The 21,637-nt window shown below is 50.7% G+C and overlaps 1 protein-coding gene across 1 annotated transcript; it reads right to left on the bottom strand.

Annotated features, from left to right (window-relative positions):
• Positions 1-2,295: 2,295 nt before the first annotated feature.
• On the bottom strand, positions 2,296-18,979 carry RSPO1 (R-spondin 1). The gene is made up of 5 exons (XM_003788258.1): positions 18,886-18,979; positions 5,694-5,885; positions 3,637-3,786; positions 3,172-3,360; positions 2,296-2,462 (listed from the first exon to the last, which is right to left on the bottom strand). The coding sequence occupies exons 1-5, from the start codon at positions 18,977-18,979 to the stop codon at positions 2,296-2,298; spliced, it is 792 nt and encodes a 263-aa protein (XP_003788306.1).
• Between the last annotated feature and the right edge of the window lie 2,658 nt (positions 18,980-21,637).

Here is a 21,637-nt window from a genome sequence, read left to right as displayed (position 1 = left end):
GTGCCGTAGCGTCACAGCTCACAGCAACCTCAAACTCTTGGGCTCAAGCAGTTCTCTTGCTTCAGCCTCCCAAGTAGCTGGGACTATAGATGCCCACCACAACACCTGCCTATATTTTTTTGTTGCTGTTGTACCGTAGTTGTCATTGTTGGTTAGCTGGCCCATGCTGGGTTTGAACCTGCCAACTTTGGTGTACATGGCTGGTGCTATAACCACTGTGCTATGAGCACCAAGCCTGGCTCACACATTTCTATTGGACAGTGCCAGTCTTTGTCTTAAATCCTTCGCCCCTCCTTCAGAATTTGGCTTAAATATCATGCTTCCCTGAACTAAAGTCTTTTATTTTTATTTCATTTCACAACTATGTGTATGTGCTAGTGGTTTGTTCACCCTTGACTCAATCCTTTTGTAATTATATGTTTGTTTGGATGATTACTTGCTACATGCCTGTCTTCCCCACTAATCTCTAAGCTCCCTGGGAGCAGGACCTGTGCCTATGGCTCCCCGCCGGAACCAATAGAGCCTGGCACAATTTTTAGAATGCTACAAGAAGTCATTCCATCCATGACCCTGCCTTTGGGCAGGACTGTCCCCAGCATCTTAGAGAGCCTACATACTCCCTTACAAGGGCCATTATAACCTTCAGTACAGGCAGCCCCCAAGTTTCAAACATCTGACTTAAACATGACTCACACATACAACAGGGGCTATTACAGGTAATAGGTAAATGTACTTGCTCCAACTTACATACACATTCAACTTAAGAACAAACCTACAAACCCAGAGACCTACGAACCCATTTGCAATCCAGGGATTGACTGTATGTAGAGTTTGCTGTTCCCAGATGGAAAGTCATCTTTTATAGATGACCAGAATTTCTCCTATTGCAAGCTGGCCAGGGCCCTTTGTTCCAGCCTTTGGGGATAAATTGGAGCACACTTCTCAAACTTACATGTACATCCAGAATGTACAGAATCCAGTCATCCAGAATCTTGTTAAAACACAGATACTGGCTCCTCAGATCTAGGGTGGGATCCGAGATTCTCACTCCTAACATGCTGTCTAGTGACATTGCTGCTGATGCACAGACCACTCTCTGAGTAACCAGGATGTAGAGAAGCTATTTAGCCCCAAAGTTTTCTTCCTGCTCTGGATCTTCTGTTGAGAAAGCTATTGGGGGTCTCTTGAAATTCAGCCCTGTCCACTTTACCTTAGAAATGAAAACAATACAGGCAGGATGCAGTGGACATGCCTGTAATCCCAGCACTCTGGGAGGCCAAGGCAGATGGATCCCTTGAGCTCAGAAGTTCGAGACCAGGCTAAGCAAGAGCAAGACACTGTCTCTAAGAACTATCTAGGCATTGTGTTGGGTGCCTATAGTTCCAGCTACTTGGGTACTTGAGAGGCTGAGGCAAAAGGATCTCTTGAACCTAAGAGTGTGAGGTTGCTGTGAGCTATGATGTCACAGCACTCTACCAAGGGTGACAGAGTAAGACTCTGTCTCAAAAAAAAAAAAAATGAAATGAAAACAATGTAACCTAAGCATTTGTACCCTCATATTAATCTGAAATTCAAAAAAAAATCAAACCTGTAAAAAAAAAGTTAAAAGAGAAGGAAAATAATTAAGTTACAAAAAAGAAAAGAAATCCAGCCGGGTCCCCTCCTACTTCCATCTGTACCTCACCAATCCTTGCTTCCTGAAAAGGAATGTGGTGCCTGTGGCTACTGCTGTTGTTAAATTTTTTTTTAATTTGAAATAAACTTTAAGCAGTTTTCAGAGTCAGGATAGCCCTGATAGGTACCATGGATGTGTAACAATACCCTCCAACAATAAAGTCACACAGCTGGGAGTGCCCGACAAGGTAGGGAGAAGACTACTCCCCTGGGGCCCAGCAGTCCTCAAGCTTTGGCTCCCATCTGCCACCAGCCAGTCCAATCCCAGTAGCTCATCCCAGCAGGCTCCACTCTGCAAAGCTTGGGCTCGGATGCTGGGACACATTCTCTCTGACATGTCCATCCACAGGGAGCTTTGTAAACGAAGTGTGCACGGCTGGCCTGAGGGATGGAAGTGTCTTCTAGTGGCCTCAGTTGTGTGTGTGTGCATGTGTGTGTACACACAACACATGTGTGCGTGTATGTATGGTTGCATATTTGGACAAGGATTTGTGTGTCTGTGTGTGCATGGATGGATGGAGTGTGTGTGTACATGTTGCCCCCCATGCTCCAGTTCAAGAAAGCTTTCATCACACAGAGCAGCGCTGGACTCCTGCACAGCCCAGAGACTGGACCATGTCCCTAGGTAGTCCCCGTAGATATGAGCGGCCCCACCGTCCCTTGCTGCTGCTGTTGTTGCTGCCCCTTGCGTCTCCGAGAGCCAGTGCCTGGCTCCTTGCTCTCCTTCCTGGCAGGGTTCTTGTTGACATTCTCCTGCCGGCCCTGGCTGCCCTTCCTCCTCTTCTGCCCTGTAAGAAGCCAACAGCAGGAAGAATCAACCACGGATGTGCAGGGAGGCTCTGGGCATGGCTGAGGGCCCTGGGAGGGAATGTGAAGAAGCTGAAGGAGGGTGCGGAGCAAGGAGCAGGCCTCCTCTGACCAGCAGCCACTTCAGAGGATGCTGCCACACAGGCACTAAGAAGGATCTCAGGGGCCTTGCCACCCTCCAATCCTCGATGCCCACAGGAACATCATGGCTTCCTCAGACCTTGGATCCTGATGGGCCAAGAGCACTTCCCAGGTGTTTGATGTGGCCCTCAGGACAGGCAGGAGAGCCCTCCAGTCCTACTCCCCACCAGCTGCCTCTAGGGTCAGGCAATCAGTAGCAGCCACCTCACTGTCAATGAAGGCTGTGTGACCTTGGTGGAATCACTACACCTCTCTGGTCTTAGCGCCCCTTTCCACCCCCACATCTGACTGTGGGAGCCCTCTTAGAGTGAACATCCACTGGCTCAGAAGAAGTGAAGAAACTATAGAGATACTGATCACAGGAGCTTGTGGCTTTCAGCACAGGGAGCTCTGAGGCCTCGCTCCACCTGGCCATGGCACTTAGCTGGAAGGGGCATGAGGTCTCAAGTTGACACTCTGTCTGGCCTCACCCTAGGACCCTCTCCTGAGCAGAGGTGATGGGACCTGCCATGGCTAGCACCTGAGCCCCGACCCCTAGCTGCAGCTCACCCTCAGGACATGGTATCCTCTGCACTGTGCACCTCCGGGTCTCCTGGGTGTCGGTGCAGGGGGCCTGGTCCCCCCCAGTGCCATGGAGCACCCTGCGTGTCCGCTCCTGGAAGCCCCTCCGGAAACCACAGAACTTGTTCTTCTTGGAGCAGAGCCCCCACGGGGACCACTCACTCATTTCACATTGTGCTGGCAGCAAGGGAAGGGAAAGGGAGAGAAGGATGATGTGGAGGGGGTCGTGTCCCCTCCCACAGCCCGGAATACTCCAGGGGAATCTCCGCCACCTGCCCTCTGCAGAGCTTTAGCCCAGAGGGCAGAAAACTCCTTAGAGAACCCCAAGCTGGTAGTGGTGGGGCAAGCTCTCCTAGCACAGCACCCCCAGCCACACAAACCCTGGCCAGACCCCACCCTACCCCTTCTCCTGGGGTCCTGTACCCTCTGCCTGCAGTGCCCACCACAGCTTACCAGGACTGCTGCACTCCATGGTGCCGTTGGCAGCTGAGAAGCCCTTGGGACACACTGGGTAGCAGCGGCCCTTGTGCAAGTACAAGCCGTCCTTACACTTGGTGCAGAAGTTGTGGCTGAAGCAGGCCTCACAGTGCTCAATCTTGCATTCTGAGGAGAGAATGGATTGGGGGCCTCTGGCCCAGCCTGGAGAGGACATTCCCCCTTCTCTCCCCAGCCCCAGTGCCCTCCATCCACACCCACGCACACAGAGAGGGCAAGGGCAGGCAGGGGGAGGGGCTGAAGCAGCCACCCTTGAGGTCAGTTGGGATGCTTGTTGCCATCGGCCAACCTAACCTGAACCCAATCTCAGGCCCTGGAGCCCAAGGTTGGGCCCCAGAGAGGAGAAGGGTGAGGTCCTTACGGCTTGGCAGAGTGAGAGAGGAGTGTTTCAGCATTTCATAGCGTCCCAAGGGCCACCCTAATGAAAGTTGAACAGAAATCAAATGACCCCCATGTGATCCCCTCTTCCCCCAAACCTTGGTTTTGTCTTGCTTGAGGCAGAAAGAATCTGCTTGGAAGAGTGGGAGCAATCCCAGGGAAAATTCCTCTCTTTGTACAAGGCTGAGATCCTGGAACCACCTTGGTTGGACTCCTGGGTCCCTCCTACCAGCTCTCTCCTCTGGGGGACTAGGGGGAGGGTGGGCCGTGCAGGGCTTGTCTGGAAGCAGACAGTATCTTTCATAACCTCTCCCTTCCCAGAGTATGGGTGAGGCTGACTTCTTCCTGGTCTCTGGCACCTGAAGCCCAGGCTGCCAGTTTCCCAGGAGTGGGCACAGCCATGAACTCCCTACCTCAAATACTCAGAGGACCAATAGGGCAGCTCCCAGGGTCCCCTGTCCTCATAAACTCCCCACCCTCCTTGTACCTCCCGGCCTCTGCGGCTTTGTCTCTGTCTCACCCCCCTTCTCCCTTGACAGGAGCTTGTGGCTTTCACTTGTGGCTTGACTCTTTGATCCTGAGCTTAGATGCCAGTAAAATAAGACCAAAAAATAAGAACAATAGCAGCTACCATTTATTAAGTGCCAGACAGTGTGCATCTCACAACAACCCTAGGGGGTAAGAACTCATATTCCCATCTTAAAGATGAGGTGTTGAGAAGCTGAGACGTGCTCAAGGTCACACAAGGCTGAGTAACAGAGTTGATGCCAAAGCCCAGGCTGCTAACCCTGGGCCAGTCATTTCGCCTTGAGCCTTGATGTTGTCAGCTCTAAAAAGGGCACCATCACTTTTTCCCTGTCTCCTTCCAAAGGTAGTTGTGAGACAGCTGATACGAGATCTGGAAACGCACTCTAAACTGCAAGGCACTGAACAGGAGGGCGGGAGTGTTGGCATTGTTCCTTCGAGTTCATTCCCTGTGTGGCCCCTAGAGTGTCACAGCTGTGGCTATAGAGATGGGATGCAGATATGATAGCACGTGCCTTGGAGCACATGGAACTGTGGCTGGCATGGAAAAGCAGAGCCAGAAGACCGGGGGAGGAGAGGGTGGGAGAGCGTGCTGACAGGGCTTGCCTTTCCCCGCAGTGTGGAGCCAATAGTGCTTTTTAAGAAGTGTGTTGGCATAGGTTGTGTGTCTGAGAAGCATCTTTCTGGCTGCAGTGCAGTGGGAGGGTTTCAGAGATCCAGAGCAGGGCAGTTGAAAGGCTATTGCAATGGTCCAGGAGAGCAGTGCTGGGAAGTTGGGTGAGACAGCGGCAGTGAGAATGGAAAGGGGATGAGTGGGCAGGATCTGGTGATTGGCTGGATGAGCTGGCCGCACAGATGAAGGCTGTGGCTTGGGTGATGGGTTGGGACACGAGATTGTGACCCATGGGAGTACCAGTAGACGCAGGCTGGGAGGGAGGAGCCGAGTTTGTGGTGTGGACACTAGGTAGGAAGCGTGGGTGAGATACTTGCATTGGGAGCTTCTCCTCCCCTCAGCGTCCCCTCAACTCCTCTTGTCAACTGAGCACAAATGGTTCAAAGCACCCTCCCCCGGCCCAGAGCCTGAGCCCTCCGCAGCCCTGCCCACAACTCACTTATGCACTTGTTCATGTCGGGGTTGCGGGCGTCGAAGAATCCAGGAGGGCAGGATGGCAGGCAGACGCCCACCTGGCGGATGTCGTTCCTCTCCAGCAGGATGAACAGCTTGGGCGAGCACTTGAGACAGCCGTTGACCTCTGAGCAGAGCTCACAGCCCTTGGAGCAGGTCTGGCTTCCCTCAGAACTGACTGCAAAGGGCCAAGCCAGGGTGAGAAGTCGGCTGAAGCAGAGAGCCCATCTTCCCAAGCTCCCACTCAGGCAGGACGTGAGTAGGCTGGAGTTTCCTTCTACTGGAGGAAGGCGCTTCTCAGAAGCACAGGCCAGGCTGGCAGCTCCCTGCAAGGCTGCTTTATAAATGTTCCCAGTACCTTCTCCCCAGAGAACTAGCACAGATGCCTGAGCAAGATCACCCATGGGTCCCACGTGCCTGCCTAGCTCCAGGCACAACACAGGCTCATCCTCTAGGCTTGCACCACCATCCCTGGAGAAGCAACTGAAGCTGCACCCTTCCTGGAACTATCCCTACTCTCCCTAGAGCAAGAAAAATTCAGCCTCAGGCATGGAAGGATAGTTTTTCTTGTAGCTGTTATTCTTTTATACCCAAGAAAGTTGAGAAAGTTTTAAGGACAAGAGGGGTAAAGCATTAAGCTGGGAAAAGAGCCACCTACCCAGAGATAGGAAGGCAACTGGAATAAACAACGACTAGAACAACGGTCTCAACTGGAGATGATTTTGCTCCTCCCCAGGGGACATTCGACAATGCCTAGAGATGATTTATTAGGTCTAGAGGAGAGGGGAGAGGGGCTGTTACTGGCATTAATGGGGTAGGGGGTCACAGACGCTGCTAAAGATCCTACAATGCATAGGACACATATTTGGTCCAAAATGGCAAAGTCACCAAGGATGAGAGGCTCTGGCTTTGAACCATGCTTTGAAGCAGCATGGTCTTCCATCCCAGCACCAAGTCTCAGAACACTGATCTCATTCCTTCCAACACTCACTGAGCTTCTGCCGGGCACCACATGCAATGTGAGCCCTGCACTGGGCTGCGCAGCAAAGGAACTCATCTCTAGTGGAATAAACAGACCCACAAACAGGTACAAGGCCATGCAGTAGTAGACCCAAAAAGAAGGAGTGAAAGGATTCACAAAGGAGGTGCCATTGGGGCTGACTCTTGAAGAATAATAGTAGAGATTTGTCCTTTAGGAAGTAAAAACAAGGAGCAGGACCACCATGGAGGTGCAAACCTACCCAACAGGAGGAAATGCAGATAATTTGGGGTGGAGGTAAGAACGGGAGGGGAGTGGTGAAAAAATGAGTCCTATGTTTATATCCTATGATGCTAAAGAACTTGAAACTGATGCTGCCAGGTGACACTTCCCAAAGAGCGTTCCTCGGAACGTGATTCTCATTAATAGGACGATGTGGAAAAACGATTCTGCATTAAGTAAGACCAGGAGCCAGAGGTTCAAACAAATCTAAACAAAATTCTTCACGATAGCCCCTCTTGCAACCTTTACTATGTTCCTGCGTAGAGTGATTCTTTTTTATTTATTTATTTATTTTGAGACAGAGACTCAAAATGTTGTCCTGGATGCAGTGTTGTGGCGTCACAGCTCACAGCAGCCTCAAACTCTTTGGCTTAAGTGATTCTCCTGCCTCAGCCTCCCAAGTCGCTGGGACTACAGACGCCCGCCACAACGCCCAGTTTTTTTTATTGTTGTTGTTGCAGTTGTCATTGTTGTTTAGCTGGCCCTGGCCGGGTTCGAACCCTCTAGCCTGGGTGTATGTGGCTGGTGCCCTACCCACTGAGCTACAGGCACCACCTGTAGAGTGATTCTTTAAGGAGGACGAGTGAGCCATGTTTCCTAAACATTTTGTCCACAGGACACTTGTTTTGCAGAGTCTTCCTCAGGACCTTCTCAGAGCTATTTAGACAGCAGGAAGCCACTGGAGCATTTTAAGCAGGGATGAGACCCAGTCCCATTTACTTATTGGAAAGATTTCTAGGGCAGCCAGGGCACGGATCAAAGTCAGACTTTTGGGGAGGAAGCCAACTACATCATCCAGGTGAGAAAGGGGAGACAGTCTTAAAATTCTGTTCAGAGAAAATGGAGGGAAAAAGATTTGAGAGGTGCTCAGAGAATGCAGTCAGCAGGCCAGAATGGCTAGAGAGAAGAGAGAGGTGGGGAGCAGGCTGGGGGATGCCCAGCTGTTTGGCCTAGGGTGTGGGGAAATGTGAGGTCAGACAAGAAAAGAGGCCCACGGAAAGAGAAGCAAGTTGAGATGGAAGCAGAGGATGGGAAATACAGACAGGGTGCCAAAAAATACATACACATTTTAAGAAAGGAAAAAAACTATATTAATATATACCAATAACAAAAGATGAATACAAGTCACGTTCAAGCACCTTTTGTAATTGCAGAACTCAAACACACCTTGATTCCCATCACTGTCACCTAAAGAAAAAAAGTGACTTGAGTATTACAGTTTTTTTTTTTTTTAGACAGAATCTCACTTTGTCACCCTCAGTAGAGTACCATGGCGTCATAGCTCACAGCAACCTCAGACTCAAGCGGTTCTCTTGCCCCAGCCTCCCAGGTAGCTAGGACTACAGGCACTTGCCACAATGCCTAGCTATTTTTAGAGAAGGGGTCTCGCTCTAGCTCAGGCTGGTCTCAACTCATGAGTTTAGGCGACCTTCCCTCCTCAGTCTCCCAGAGTGCTGGGAATGAGCCACCATGTCCGGCCCCCATTTTTTTTCTTTCTTTTCTTTTCTTTCTTTCCTTTTTTTTTAAAGACAGTCTCACTCTGTCACTGTGGGTAGAGTGCTGTGGCATCATGCTCACAGCAACCTCAAACTACTCCTGGGCTCAAGCGATCCTTCTGCCTCAGCCTTCTGAGTAGCTGGGACTGCAGGCATGCACCACTACGCCTGGCTAGTTTTTCTGTTTTTAGTAGAGTCAGAGTCTCGCTCTTGCTCAGGCTGGTCTCAAACTCCTGAGCTCAAGCAATCCACCATGCGAGGCTGAGTATTACAATTTTAATACAGTTTTTTCCTTTCTTGAAATGTGTATGCCTTTTTCTGTCATCTGTCATGAGGAGCCACTGAGGAGGAACCACAGTGAGGAGCAAGGACCATCTGCACAGAGATGGCAGGAGTCAGTGGGTACCGCTGACTCAGAGCTCAGACTTTAGAGCTAATTTCCCAGTCTGGGCACCTGGGAAGAAGGTGGAATCCCGTGCGCCTCCCTTCCCATCCCTGCAAAGGAAGATAAGGATGTCCACTCCCGAGGACTGCTGGGAGAGATGGAGAGTTCTGTGCTCCAGGAATGGTTCCCACTCTCAGAACAGGAGAATGAGTAGAAGTTAGAAAGGAGACAATCACAACAGTCATCATAATGACACACTAATAACCACAACAATGGCAGTGTGTCACTAACTGCCAGGCACTGTCCTTAGTGTTTAATGAGTATAATTCACAGAAGGCTTTCAAAAACCCACCAGATATGTACTATTGTGATTGTTATTATTTTACTTTTTCTTTTTCTATTCTTATTTTTACAGATGAAGGAATGGAAAGGATAAATTACTTGAACAAACTTTCTCAGCTGGTATGAGTTTCAGGCAGAGCCAACAAAGTGTATATGAAGGCTAGGATAGGATGATATAAGGTCACACGGAAACTGAAAGTATGGCCAGGCCAGGAACACTGGCTCAGGCCTGTGATCCTAGCACTCTGGGAGGCCAAGGGGGTTTGGATTGCTTGAGCTCATGAGTTCAAGACCAGCCTGAGAGTGAGACCTCGTCTCTAAAAATTAGCTGGGCACTGTGGCCAGCGCCTGTAGTCTCAGCTAATTGGGAGGCTGAGACAAGAGGATCTCTTGAGCCCAGAAGTTTGAGGTTGCTGTGAGCTATGACATCACAGCACTCTACCTACAGTGACAAAGTAAAACTCTATCTCAAACAAACAAACAAAAAAAAAGAAAACTGAAAGTATAGTAAGGCTAACTTTTTTTTTTTTCAGACAGAGTCTCACTCTGTTGCCCAGACAGAGTGCAGTGGCATCAGTCTAGCTCACTCCAACCTCAGACTCCTGGGTTCAAGCAATCCTCCTGCCTCAGCCTCTTGAGTAGCTGGGACTACAGATGCCTGCCACAAGGCCCAGCTAATTTTTCTATTTTTAGTAGAGATGGGGTCTTACCCCTGCTCAGGCTCAAACTCCTGAGCTTAAGTGATCCTCCTACCTCAGCCTCCCAGAGTGCTAGGATGAAAGGCATGAGCCACAATGCCTGACCTAGACTAATTTTTTTAAAATATGGAATTTATGGCCAGCCACAGTGGCTCATGCCTATAATCCCAGCACTTTGGGAGACTGAGGCTAGAGGATCATTTGAGGCCAGGAACTTGAGACCAGCCTAAGCAGCATATAGGGAGACCCCATCTCTACAAAATTTCTTAAGAAATTAGTGGGGGGAGGGGTCAGGCATAGTGGCTCACGCCTATAATCCTAGCACTCTGAGAGGCCTAGGAAGGTGGATTGCCTGAGCTCACAGGTTCAACACCAGCCTGAGCTAGAGCAAGACCTCGTCTCTAAAAATACCTGGCCATTGTGGCAGGTGCCTGTAGTCCCAGCTACTTGGGAGGCTGAGGCAAGAGAATTGCTTCAGCCCAAGAGTTTGAGGTTGCTGTGAGCTATGATGCCATGGCACTCTACCAAGGGTAAGAAAATGAGACTTGCCTCCAAAAAATATAAAATAAAATAAAAATTAGCAGGGCATTGTGGTACACACCTGGAGCCCCAGCTATGTGGGAGGCTAACGTGGGAGGATGATTTTGCAGTGAGCTATGATGACACCACTGCACTGTAGCCTGTGCAACAAAGTGAGACTCTGTCTGAAAAAAAGAAAAGTGATACCTGTATAGAGTTGATGTTGCTATTTAAATAATTTAATCAATAAATTTAAAAATTACTACTGTTCTTATTGTATAGTCATTGTATGAGCAAAAGTACTCCAAACACTGTATTGAAGCTTCTGAGGGAGTCCCTGGGATTAATTTTCTTCTACTTTAGGCCTTTATTCAGCTGGATCACAAATAAATCATCCTAGTTTAGGAACCATCTCCACTTCTATGATATTGAATCTTCTATTATTCCACTTTTTAAATCTAATTTGTTATTGAAGTGAATACTCCTTCTCTCTTGTTTTTCACATTGGTTCAGTTACCGAGGTGATCCAGGTGTCCCATCTGCAGCCCTCTCCAGCTACATTGCCACACTCATTTATTCCTTGGTTATCACCTTTGTTGAAGACAGATTGCAAATGGCACCTTCTCCGCTGTCCATCCCCCATTTGACCATCAGCAATTTTTGTGTGCATCTTTTTTTTTTTTTTTTTTGGAGACAGTCTCACTATGTTGCCCTTGGTAGAGTGCCATGGCATCACAGCTCACAGCAACCTCAAACTCTTGGGCTGAAGCGACTCTCTTCGGCTGAAGCCACAGTGCCCTATTTTTTGTTGTTGTTGTAGTTGTCATTATTGTTTAGCAGGCCCGGGCCAAGTTCGAACTCACCAGCCCAGTGTATATGGCCAGTGCCCTAACCACCGAGCAATGGTGCTGAGTCAGTGTGTGTGGGTTTTTCTTACATGCTGTCAATAATGTGGGAAAAAAGTGTGGCCCACAGGGGGATATGGAATGAGGTCAGCACAGTAGGAGTGTGGACTGGATGATCAGATAGGAAACTGGGGAAGGAAGACGGAATAGACCAGGATAAAGGAGGTTAGACACTTTCCTGAAGGCAAAGAGGGATCACTGGGTGGTTACAATGGGAGATGAGGTCAGGGTAGCACTTTAGAAAGATCACTGAGAGAGTGGAGAATAGTTAGGAGGGGCAGAAGTGCAGGCAGACAACTCCTGGGATGGAAGTCCATGCAGCTCAGGCACTTAGGCTGAGCTAAGAGAAGCAGACATGGGACAGCCAGGCATCAGGGCCAGTAAAACAAGGGGATGGACTCAGTGTGGGGTGGCCCACAGGAACAAGCATGAGTCCAGGTGACTTCAGGAAGCTGGGCTTGAGTAAAGGGTGGCCATCATCTGTTCCCTGAGAGAGGGATGACGGGAGGAGGAGCAGGTTGGATAGGGGAATGGTGAATTGCCAAGTGTCAAAGTGTCAGGTTTGAGGTTACTGCGGGATAGCCCAGGGAGGGTGTCTAGTGGGGGTCTGGAACTCCAGAGAAATATTTTGGCTGGAGATTGAGACGTGGAGTCCTGAACATGAAAACAGTCATCAAAGGCACATGGGCCCATGAGATGGCAAGAAGAGTGGAGTCTAGGGAGTAAGAGAAGGAACAGACATTTTAGAGAAGGACAGAAAGAGGCCTTGGCAGGGGACAAGAGGATCATACTGTTTTATGGAAGCCAGAAAAAGAGCATAGTCAACTAAAGAGGGAGGGGTCGATGCATTGACTGCTGCTGAGATGCCACACAGGGAATTGGCACCCCACAGGTTGTGGGGCAGTGGGGGTGGACGCAGAGGGCCGTGATCAAGGAGTAAAGGCAGGTGAGGAAGCAGAAGGAGGGGAGGGCAGGGGAAGGAGAACTGGGGTCACTGCTGGGTAGACCACAGGAAGGAAAGGTAGCCCCCAGAGGAGGCACCCAAACACACAGCTAAGCAGGGGAAGGGGACCCAGGAAAGAAGTGAAGGACCCTTGGAGAGGGAGAGGCAACAGGAGCCACATCACAAGGGAGAGATCTTCAGTGGCTGCGGCTGAAGGCAGCTTGGGGCTGGCAAGCTCTGAAGCAAACCTATGAGACTCTATAATTAGCCGTCATTGATTATTGATTGGGTGACCTTGAGAAGGACAGTTTGGGTGGAATGGTGGGCACCAGTGCACTGAGCGGCAAGTAGGACAGAAGGAGGCAGGGGAAAAAGCAAAGAGAGGGATGGGGAAGAAAACCAGAGAGCACAGACAGAGCCAGAGAGGACAAAGCAGCCGGGGTGGGGCTAGGAGAATCACTGGTGGGGAATCAATGGAGTAAAGACCAGGATGATGAGGACACAGGAGGGCCAAGGTGCAGAGCTCAGAGGTGAGCTCAGCCTTGATCAGGGGGAGGGACCAGATGCCTGACTCAGGGACAAGGGACCAAGGAGTTGGGCTCCATGAGGGCTGGCAGCTCAGACAGGGATGGTGGCTCAGGGACAAGTGGGGGCATCTATCAGGGGACAGAGACCAAAGGGTGCTCTCAGCTCAGCAAGAGAGTGAGAAGTGGAGAGCCAACGAGAAAGGACTGACAGTGGGAATACATCTTGAAAGATGACATGTGTTTTGGGGGGATGCCTAATAATTCAAAAGGGAAAACTGATGCTCAGTCATAGCGACATTAGCTGCACACCTCACAGGTGCCCAGGTGCACCATGAGCTAGGCTGTGGAGGTAGAGCAGAGGCCCACCCAGGGAGGAGGGAAGCAGGGCCACACACAGACTGTAGAGGGGATGCAGAGGAGTGACAGAGGACACTCTCTGACCCTGCAGCCTGGAGTAGAGGGGTTGCCACACAGGAGGAATAGCTTGTGCAAAGGCTCCAAGGCCTCTGAACATCTCAGAGGGTTCACAGAATGGAAAAAGGGCTTCAGGTATTCTACTGGGGAGGAAAGGGGCCAAGGAAGGGCGTGGATGGACGAGGATGCAAGGACCAGGGTGCAGGAAGCTCTCCCCCTGCTGCTTGCCTGTCATGGGAGGTGGCACTCAGGGAAGGAAGCCTCATAGGGTTGTAAGCCTGACTGAGGCAGCTAGGTAAGCCTGGCAAGGGCAGGAGACTCACTGGGGCGGCAGCCTCCTTCCTGACTTCTTCACACACATACACACAGAGCTTTGCCTTTCCACGCACCCACCCACCTCACACCCTCCACCCCAAGCACTCTGCTTCCCAGCCCTCTCCACTGAGGCAGCAGGCTATGTCCCCTCAGGTCCTCCTGCTCCCAGCTTCCTCCATCCGTGGGCAATGATGAGGGCTTGTTCCAGGTGGTCCAGCCCCTTCCTACTCCCTGAAGAATCACTCTGGCTCACATAGGCCCAGGGGCTTCATTTCTTCCATTTCCCACCTTCCTCATCACCTAATACAGCAATTTTAAACCAAAAATCCAGTGTTTTCACATCCACTCCTAAACTCTACCCCTGGCTCCCCATCACCTCCAGAGTGAAGACCCAGCTCCCTGCCTGGCCTAAAACGCTTTCCAGGTTGATCCCAGCCACCTCATCTCTCAATACCACCCCTAAGCAATATCAAGCTATTTTTGTTTTTCTGGACAAACACTATTTCACACTTCTGTGTCTTCAAGCCTGAAGCCTCAGAATTAAAGTCACTTCCTCCAGGAGGTCTTCCCTGATCTCACCTCCTTGCAGAATCTGAATGGAGTATTTCTCCGTGTTTCCATGCCTCCAGTACTTGAATCTGTCATGGCAGATATCACCTTTTCTTGTTATTATCTGCTCACATGCTTTTTTCTCCCTCTAAAGAGAGCTTTGGAAGGCAGAGTCTGTCATTTCTGAATAGAAGCCTAGAGAAGGCTAAGTCTCCACAAGGGAACAGGGCTCTCCTGGGATGTAAGGTTGAGGGTACGGTGAGTGACAGAGGCTCAAGAAGGGGGCTGGTGTGTGGATAGATCTCAGTGAGCATTCATTCACTAAAGGGTAGAGACTGGAGTTGATAGGAAGGAGACCCAGGGAAGGTCGGGTTAGGGTCAAGGGGAGTGAAGACATTCACCCTGACCCCAGGGAATAATGACCTTGGTTTTGGGGTGGATCCTAGCACTGAAGAAACTAGATTTGGTAAGACGGATCTGAGTGCACTTGGCAGGGCTAGGAGGCCACGGAGTGAGGCCTCAGAAAGGGGCAGGCAAGAGGCTTGTCAGGCAACATGGTGTCCTGGGAGCTGTCTGTTCCTGTGACTTCCTGGGACTCAGTGCCATTCCCTGCACATTAGGTAAGCCCTGGACATGTCCTCTGGGGAAGACCCAGGGTTCTTTAACTCAACTAGGAACTTAGTTTAGACTTTGACTGTCTCTCCTCTGAGTCAAAACAGCCTCTTAACTAGGTTGCTTGTCTCCTGCCACCTCCCCTCACCCTCTACTGTAGTTGGACCCTGTGTACCCCTGATTACCTGATTAAAACCTCCCAGTGGGCCGGGTACAGGGGCTCACACCTGTAATCATCTGGGAGGCCAAGGCTGGAGGATTGCTTGAGCTCAGGAGTTTGAGACCAGCCTGAGCAAAACAAAACCCCATCTCTACTAATAGAAAAATAAGCTGCATATGGTGGTGGGCACCTGTGGTCCCAGCTACTTGGGAGGCTGAGGCAGGAGGATGGCTTAAGCCTAGGAGTTGGAGGTTGGATTTGTGAGCTATGACAGCACCATGGCACTCTACCCAGGGTGACAGAGTGAGACTCTGGCTCAAGTCAGGCCAAGTCTGAACTCTCAACCTGGTGCGTACCAAGAGCTTGATGATTTGACCTCTACCAAGAGCCTTCCTTTGGCTCCAGGCAGCTTTTGTTGCTCTATCCTAAGGAGCACTGAGCTTTTTGTTTTAGCAGCAGAACCATTCTTTTCCATAGAAAAAATCCCCAAGGTGGGCAGCGCCTGTGGCTCAGTGGGTAGGGCGCTGGCCCCATATACCAAGGGTGGCGGGTTCAAACCCACCCTGGCTGAACAGCAACAAAAAATAGCCGGGCGTTGTGGTGGGCACCTGTGGTCCCAGCTACTCGGGAGGCTGAGGCAAGACAATCACCTAAACCCAGGAGTTGGAGGTTGCTGTGAGCTGTGATGCCACAGCACTCTACTGAAGGCAATAAAATGAGACTCTGTTTCTACAAAAAAAAAAAAAAAATCCCCAAGGTATGAAACAGATATAAGCACAGCTTCTCTAGTTAAAATCCTAGGCCACTCTCAAACCCCATCAATAAATCATTTCCCCAGCTACTCCTAGCAGCACCCCACCTCCCAAATAAATACCCCATGCCTTCTCCCAGCTGCTCTGGGCTCTTCCAGGCCCCTGGGTTGACCCTTGTCGCAGCATTCTGGACACTGGTTGAAATGGACTCACTGCCCCCTACTGCCTTGTGGGCTCCTCAGAATTCATTTCTGTAATCCAAGGCAGGCTCTATTGGTTCTCAGGGAACATTTGCTGAATGACCCAAAGAATGAATGGATCTGTGAGGGAAGAGGGAACCTAAGGGTGTTCATCGAGGCAGGGGCTAGAAGCTGCAGGGGAGCACGGGGCAGCAAGAAGGGTCAAAATGGGATTATAGCTCCAGAGGAGTCAGGGTTCAGTGAAGGAATGGGGCCTTTGGGGGGCAGGACTGAGGGGGCTAGGAATTAGAGAGGAGAAAGAGCTCAGGAACGGGAGTGCTCCATGAAAGGGATGGTGAGGGGATGAGGCTTGTGGAGGTACAGGGACCCCAGATAGAAAAGGTACCCAAAGAGTTGGGGGTTCATTAGAAGAAGACAGGGCTTAGTGAGGGGAGGTGCAGAGAGAGGAGAAGAGGGGAGGATCAGACAGTGAAAAAGGAGGGGGAAGAGAAGAGAGGAGGAAGGGGCAGTCATGGCCTTGCCAGGAGACTTCACAACTCAAAGCTAACGAGAAGTTCTTTGCTCAACTTCTCCCCGGTCCATGCAGGGAGACCATCACTCAGACCCTGAGACTGGACATTTCTGGATTCAAAACTGGTGTGCAGCTCAGGACCAGAATGATATTAAGTGTTTTCTGACAGCCCTGCTGACCTGCAGTTGAGGGATGTCAGATAAAGTCAACAGCCTTGAGGCTCTGAGGCTCAGATGCGCAGCACATCCACCTGTGCCCCAAGTCTGCCCCACGCCTGTGCCCACCCTGCACCCTCTGACACTGTCCAGAGGCCTGACCAGGCACACACAGGTGTCTTGGTTCTCCCTTCCCTCCCCTACTTCCCCCAGAGATCCTAGGGCAAAATGGTCTGTGCATTGTTCATATAACAATGATTTGCATCCTGAAGTCTACACAGAGCTTGACGTTTTACAAAGGTTGTTAAAAATGCATATCTATTACCTATGTCAGCCTTATTATATTCCTATACATTTCAGCTTTGTGACTGTGACTGTTACAATTATTATGTAACAAGTATCACTAAGAATCTCATCTCTCCCCAAGCCTCTGTCCATTCTGGACCCTCACTACATGCCTCTGATTCTCCCCACACCTCACCTCTCTCTTGACTGTCACCATCAAGACTGTCTATTACTCACATGACTTAGTAGCAAAAGCTGGTTCACATGCTGCCAAAGCTGTTAGATGTGGCCTTATGAAAGCAGGAACATCAAAATTGCTGCATTAGATTGGCCGTTGCTAAGACCAGTGACACCAAGCCCTCTCCGACGCCCACTCTAGTGCTTTTTTCTTTTCAGTACAACAGACTTGAACTCAGGTCTTATGACCCCCAGCGTGGGTGGGTGTGTGGCTCAGCATGTGTGAGCATAAGTGTGACCACTCGTGCATGTCGCATGAGCGCGAATGGTTGCTTTCACCCTCTCTCTCTCATTTCGGAAATAGAGGAGACTGATTATAAATGGCTAAACGGCATCTGGCCCATGGAGTCCAAAATACTTGCCACAACCGATGAGAGGGAGGGAAATCAAGGCCTTGCTGCTGATTAAACCTAACCGTCTCTAATTGTTTGTTAAGCCAGGGATTTTCAGCTTCACCAATTCTCTGAGCTTCTCTCCCCAGGCTAAGTTCTGGCCTTGGCTGCTCCCGTGGAAACCCAACAGAACTCTACTGCCTTTCAGCCTTCATTGGTGGGCCTCTGGCTGAAGGAGAAGGGAAATGTGAAGCAAGAGGTACTTGGGCAGTGCCTGTGGCTCAGTGAGTAGGGCGCCAGCCCCATATACCGAGGGTGGTGGGTTCAAACCCAGCCCCGGTCAAACTGCAAGAACAACAACAAAAAATAGCCGGGCGTTGCGGCAGGCACCTGTAGTCCCAGCTACTTGGGAGGCTGAGGCAAGACAATCGCCTAAGCCCAGGAGCTGGAGGTTGCTGTGAGCTGTGTGACACCACAGTACTCTACCTAGGGCGATAAAATGAGACTCTATCTCAAAAAGAAAGAAAGAAAGAAAAGAAAGAAAGAGGTACTTGAGCTAGACTTCAGGAAGACCTCTTGCCTATGGGGATGGCATCTCTTGGGAGGGGGGACATCAAAAGGGGACTCTAGGGTTCCCACTCTCCCCCTAGCATGAGTCTCTCCCATGCTGCTCACATAACATATGGGACCCCATCACTGGAGACAGAAACCAGACTAAGAAGCCCTTAGCCAGGGGGTGGATGCAGGTTACTCTTACCCTCTATTGAACTCTGTTTCTCAAGAAAACTGGGCTCACAGGCTTTAGGAGACCTGGTTCCAACACTGACTGCGTGTGTCTTGAGGCCTATTTCTTCCCCTTTCTTAGCATCTGTACAATGGCAGGACTTTTCTTTTTAAACTATGGGACTCCTCTCTTCCAGTGACATCACACGTGGAAGCTCATTACTGAAAACAGGGAAAAGTGAAGCCGCTTGGGTTTGAAGGATGGTAGGGCCACAGCCCTGTCCACCTGACTCCCCTAACCCCAGATGCCCCTCCCTGAATCCCATAGTCTCATAACCCTCCCTATTTCCCTGTCCTTGCCCCATGATCCAGGCAGGGGAAGCCTTGTAGCCCACTGCCAAGCTACAGCATGGAATTCTCAGCCCAGAGGGGTTGAGGGCTGCAGGTCAGCCAGCACTAAAAGAAAGGAACCCTGAACTCCTCTGGTGAGAGAGCTCAGCACACTGGGGTGGGGGCCAGGGAAGCATCTCCATGGATACCACACAAAGCTGGTGTTATGTCAAAGGGCATAATCCACAACCTGGATCCTCACAAGAGGGGGGTTAATCTAGAAAGCAGAGTCTACAAAGGGAAAAATAGACAAAGTGAGTAATCTACACAGTGGGTAATCTCAACAAATTAATCCACCAACTGGGTGATACACAAACAGGGTCATCTACTGAGTAATCTACAAAGTTGTAACAGACAAAGTGGAAATCTGCAAGGGTCATCACAGAATAACCCCCTGAAGGCCCTCTCCTCCCGCTGGCCCCCTCCCACTCCCCAGGCCAGCAGCGGCCGCCTGCTCCATTACTCACTCCGCCTCTGCCTCTTCCCCTTGATACCACGGCTGCCGATGCCCAGGTGTGTCCAGCTCAGAACCAGGGCCACCACACACAGCCCAAGCCGCATAGTCACTCTCCAGCTCCAGGCCCCTGGGAGGAGGGGTGGTCTCTGGGAGGGTGGATGGCACAGGGCTCTTGCTAACGCTTCCGGGGCTGGGTCAGCAGCAGGAGGCCCAGGCCTGGGCCATGGCCCAAATCCACCATAATCTCAGCTGGGGACAGAGAGGGCGTGGGGAGCCCAGTTCTCCATCGGCTCAAAGGGAGGTCCTCAGAGACAGCCTTCCTCAAAGGCACCTTGGAGTGTCACATGGGAAATCTCTTTGCCACTTTAGCAGGGACTTCTCCAAAAAGCAACCTGTGGGTGGAGTAGAGAGAAGGGTTAATTGTGTGGTACCATGTGCCCCCACCATGCTTCCTATCTTCCCATGTGGTCTCCTACCCAGAAGACTGTGAGAACTCAGAATGTTAGGACAGTTCAAGTGACCCACCTAGCCACATTCTAGAAGGAATCTTCTCCTTTTCCTCTCTTGCAGAATTCCCTAACCTGGGACTAGAGCTGACTACCACAAGTAGCCAGAATATGGTGGGCACACAACCAAACTTATAGATCACTGATTATTTCTCAATAATGGGAGCCAGCTGGCCCCACCCCTGGCTAATATTGACCAGCTCTAACTGGAAGTCCTTCTTTAAGTCTACCCTACAGACCTCATGCTGCAGTATTATCATGTCTCTTGAAGAGGAGGTCTCTCTCTGTCCTTCCATGAGTGACCCCTCAGCCTTCTCCTCCCAGTGCTGAGTCACCCATGAGCCTTTCACCTGTCCTGGAGCTAGAGCAGTGGCCCCCGGCAAGCTGGCAGACTCTGCACGGCCCTCTGGGCTTGGCGGGAGAAAAGGAAGTAAGGCTTCCCCCGGCCACAGAAACTCTGACACAGCAGGCCCGGCGGGCCTGGCCTTTGTGAGAGGATAAAAGAGGTAGCAATGCCCGCCCTGGCCAGAGACACAGAGAATGGGGATAATCCCCCAGCCCAGCGAGAGCCAGGTCCCTGGACCCGCTGGCCGGCTGGGGTGATGGGGGCAGGGGAGTTGGTCCCTCCCCTGATGTGTCTGGGAAGTTGGATATCTGAGCCCAACCTAGGAGAATGAAAACTCTGCTTCCCACTCATGGATCACGCACTCATGCTATGACACTCCCAATATACTGTCACCACAGAGGCCTGACACACTTCCCTGCACACCCTCCATGCCACACAGGGACGCCAGAAACCAGTGAGTGTTCAGGGCTACAGCACAGGCATCTCTGTGGATGCATCACCTTCTGTCCTCTGGTTAGATGCCTTTGAACAAGTCACTTAGACTCACTGAACCTCAGTTTCCTCATCTATAAAATGGGGATGAGCTTGCTACTACACAGGCTTGCTCTGAGAGTCACCTGGGTTTGGGCTTACCAATGAGAAACCTGAGATGCTAGAGTAGAGGTGCCCCCACCCCCACCCTAGCCTTTCCCCTTTAGACTCCTCAGTGCCAGTCCACTCCCTCGCCTCTCAGGGAGGCCCCCGCAGCGCCCACCTGCGTGGGAGATAAATCATTATCCCCTAAGGGAGTTTGGTACCTCCCTCCTTGGCCTCTCCCACTGGCTTTGAAGGCCAGACACACTCAAGTGGTTAAGCTGCCTGTGAGAAGTGTTTACATGAGGCTGATGGATCCCACCTGGTGCTGTGGCCGGAGCCAGCGGAGATGCCCCCAGCCACCCCCAAATGCCCGTCAGCTGCCAACCCCTCCACACCCCTCCAGTACTCCCTCATGACCTGTCAAAGCCTTTCCATCTTCCCCAGCCCCCACTACACACTTCTGTCACCCACAGATTGTGGACGTACAGCCAAGCGTATCAAACTGGGGTCTTCTGCTTCAAGTCTATAGTCTCAGAGGCTGGCTGTATAATATGATGGTTAAGGGCATAAACTTCTGAGCCAGACTGCCTGGCTTCAAATGTCAGCTTTGCTACTTTGTGTTACCTTGGGTTAGTTGTTCAGCTGGTCTGATTCCTTCTCTCCAAGAGGGTTGTCCTTGTTTATAACTTAAATGAGTTAATGCATAAAACTGCTTAGAATGGTGCTGGGCCTGTAGTGATAACAATAGTTGTTATATTTTTGTATCAAAGCTTTGTTTTGTGTCTACATTCTAATGGTCATTTAAAAAGCAGTATGGGCGGCGCCTGTGGCTCAGTGAGTAGGACACTGGCCCCATATACTGAGGGTGGAGGGTTCGAACCCAGCCCCGGCCAAACCACAACAAAAAAATAGCCAGGCATGGGCGGTGCCTGTGGCTCAGTGAGTAGGGTGCCAGCCCCATATACCGAGGGTGGCAGGTCCAAACCTGGCCCCAGCCAGACTGTAACAAAAAATAGCCAGGCATTGTGGCAGATGCCTGTAGTCCCAGGTACTCGGGAGGCTGAGGCAAGAGAATTGTCTAAGCCCAAGAGCTGGAAGTTGCTGTGAGCTGTGACGCCATGGCACTCTACCAAGGGTGTCAAAAAAGAAAAAGAAAAAAGAAAGAAAGAAAAGAAAAAAAAAAGCAGTATGAACATTTTCTACGGCATCTAGATAAGAACCTTAATACTGAGCACTATCATACGATTTCCACATTTGCATTTATTTTTATATTTGATTGCCTTGGCACCAAAGCAATCACTCAAAGTGATAGGATTAGCCTTTAATAAGCAGCA

Source organism: Otolemur garnettii, unplaced genomic scaffold (genome assembly GCF_000181295.1).
Source record: "Otolemur garnettii isolate 467f Iridium unplaced genomic scaffold, OtoGar3 scaffold00025, whole genome shotgun sequence".
NCBI lineage: Eukaryota > Metazoa > Chordata > Mammalia > Primates > Galagidae > Otolemur > Otolemur garnettii.
Note: the sequence above shows the minus strand (reverse complement) of the source record. Positions and strands in the feature narration are given on the sequence as shown.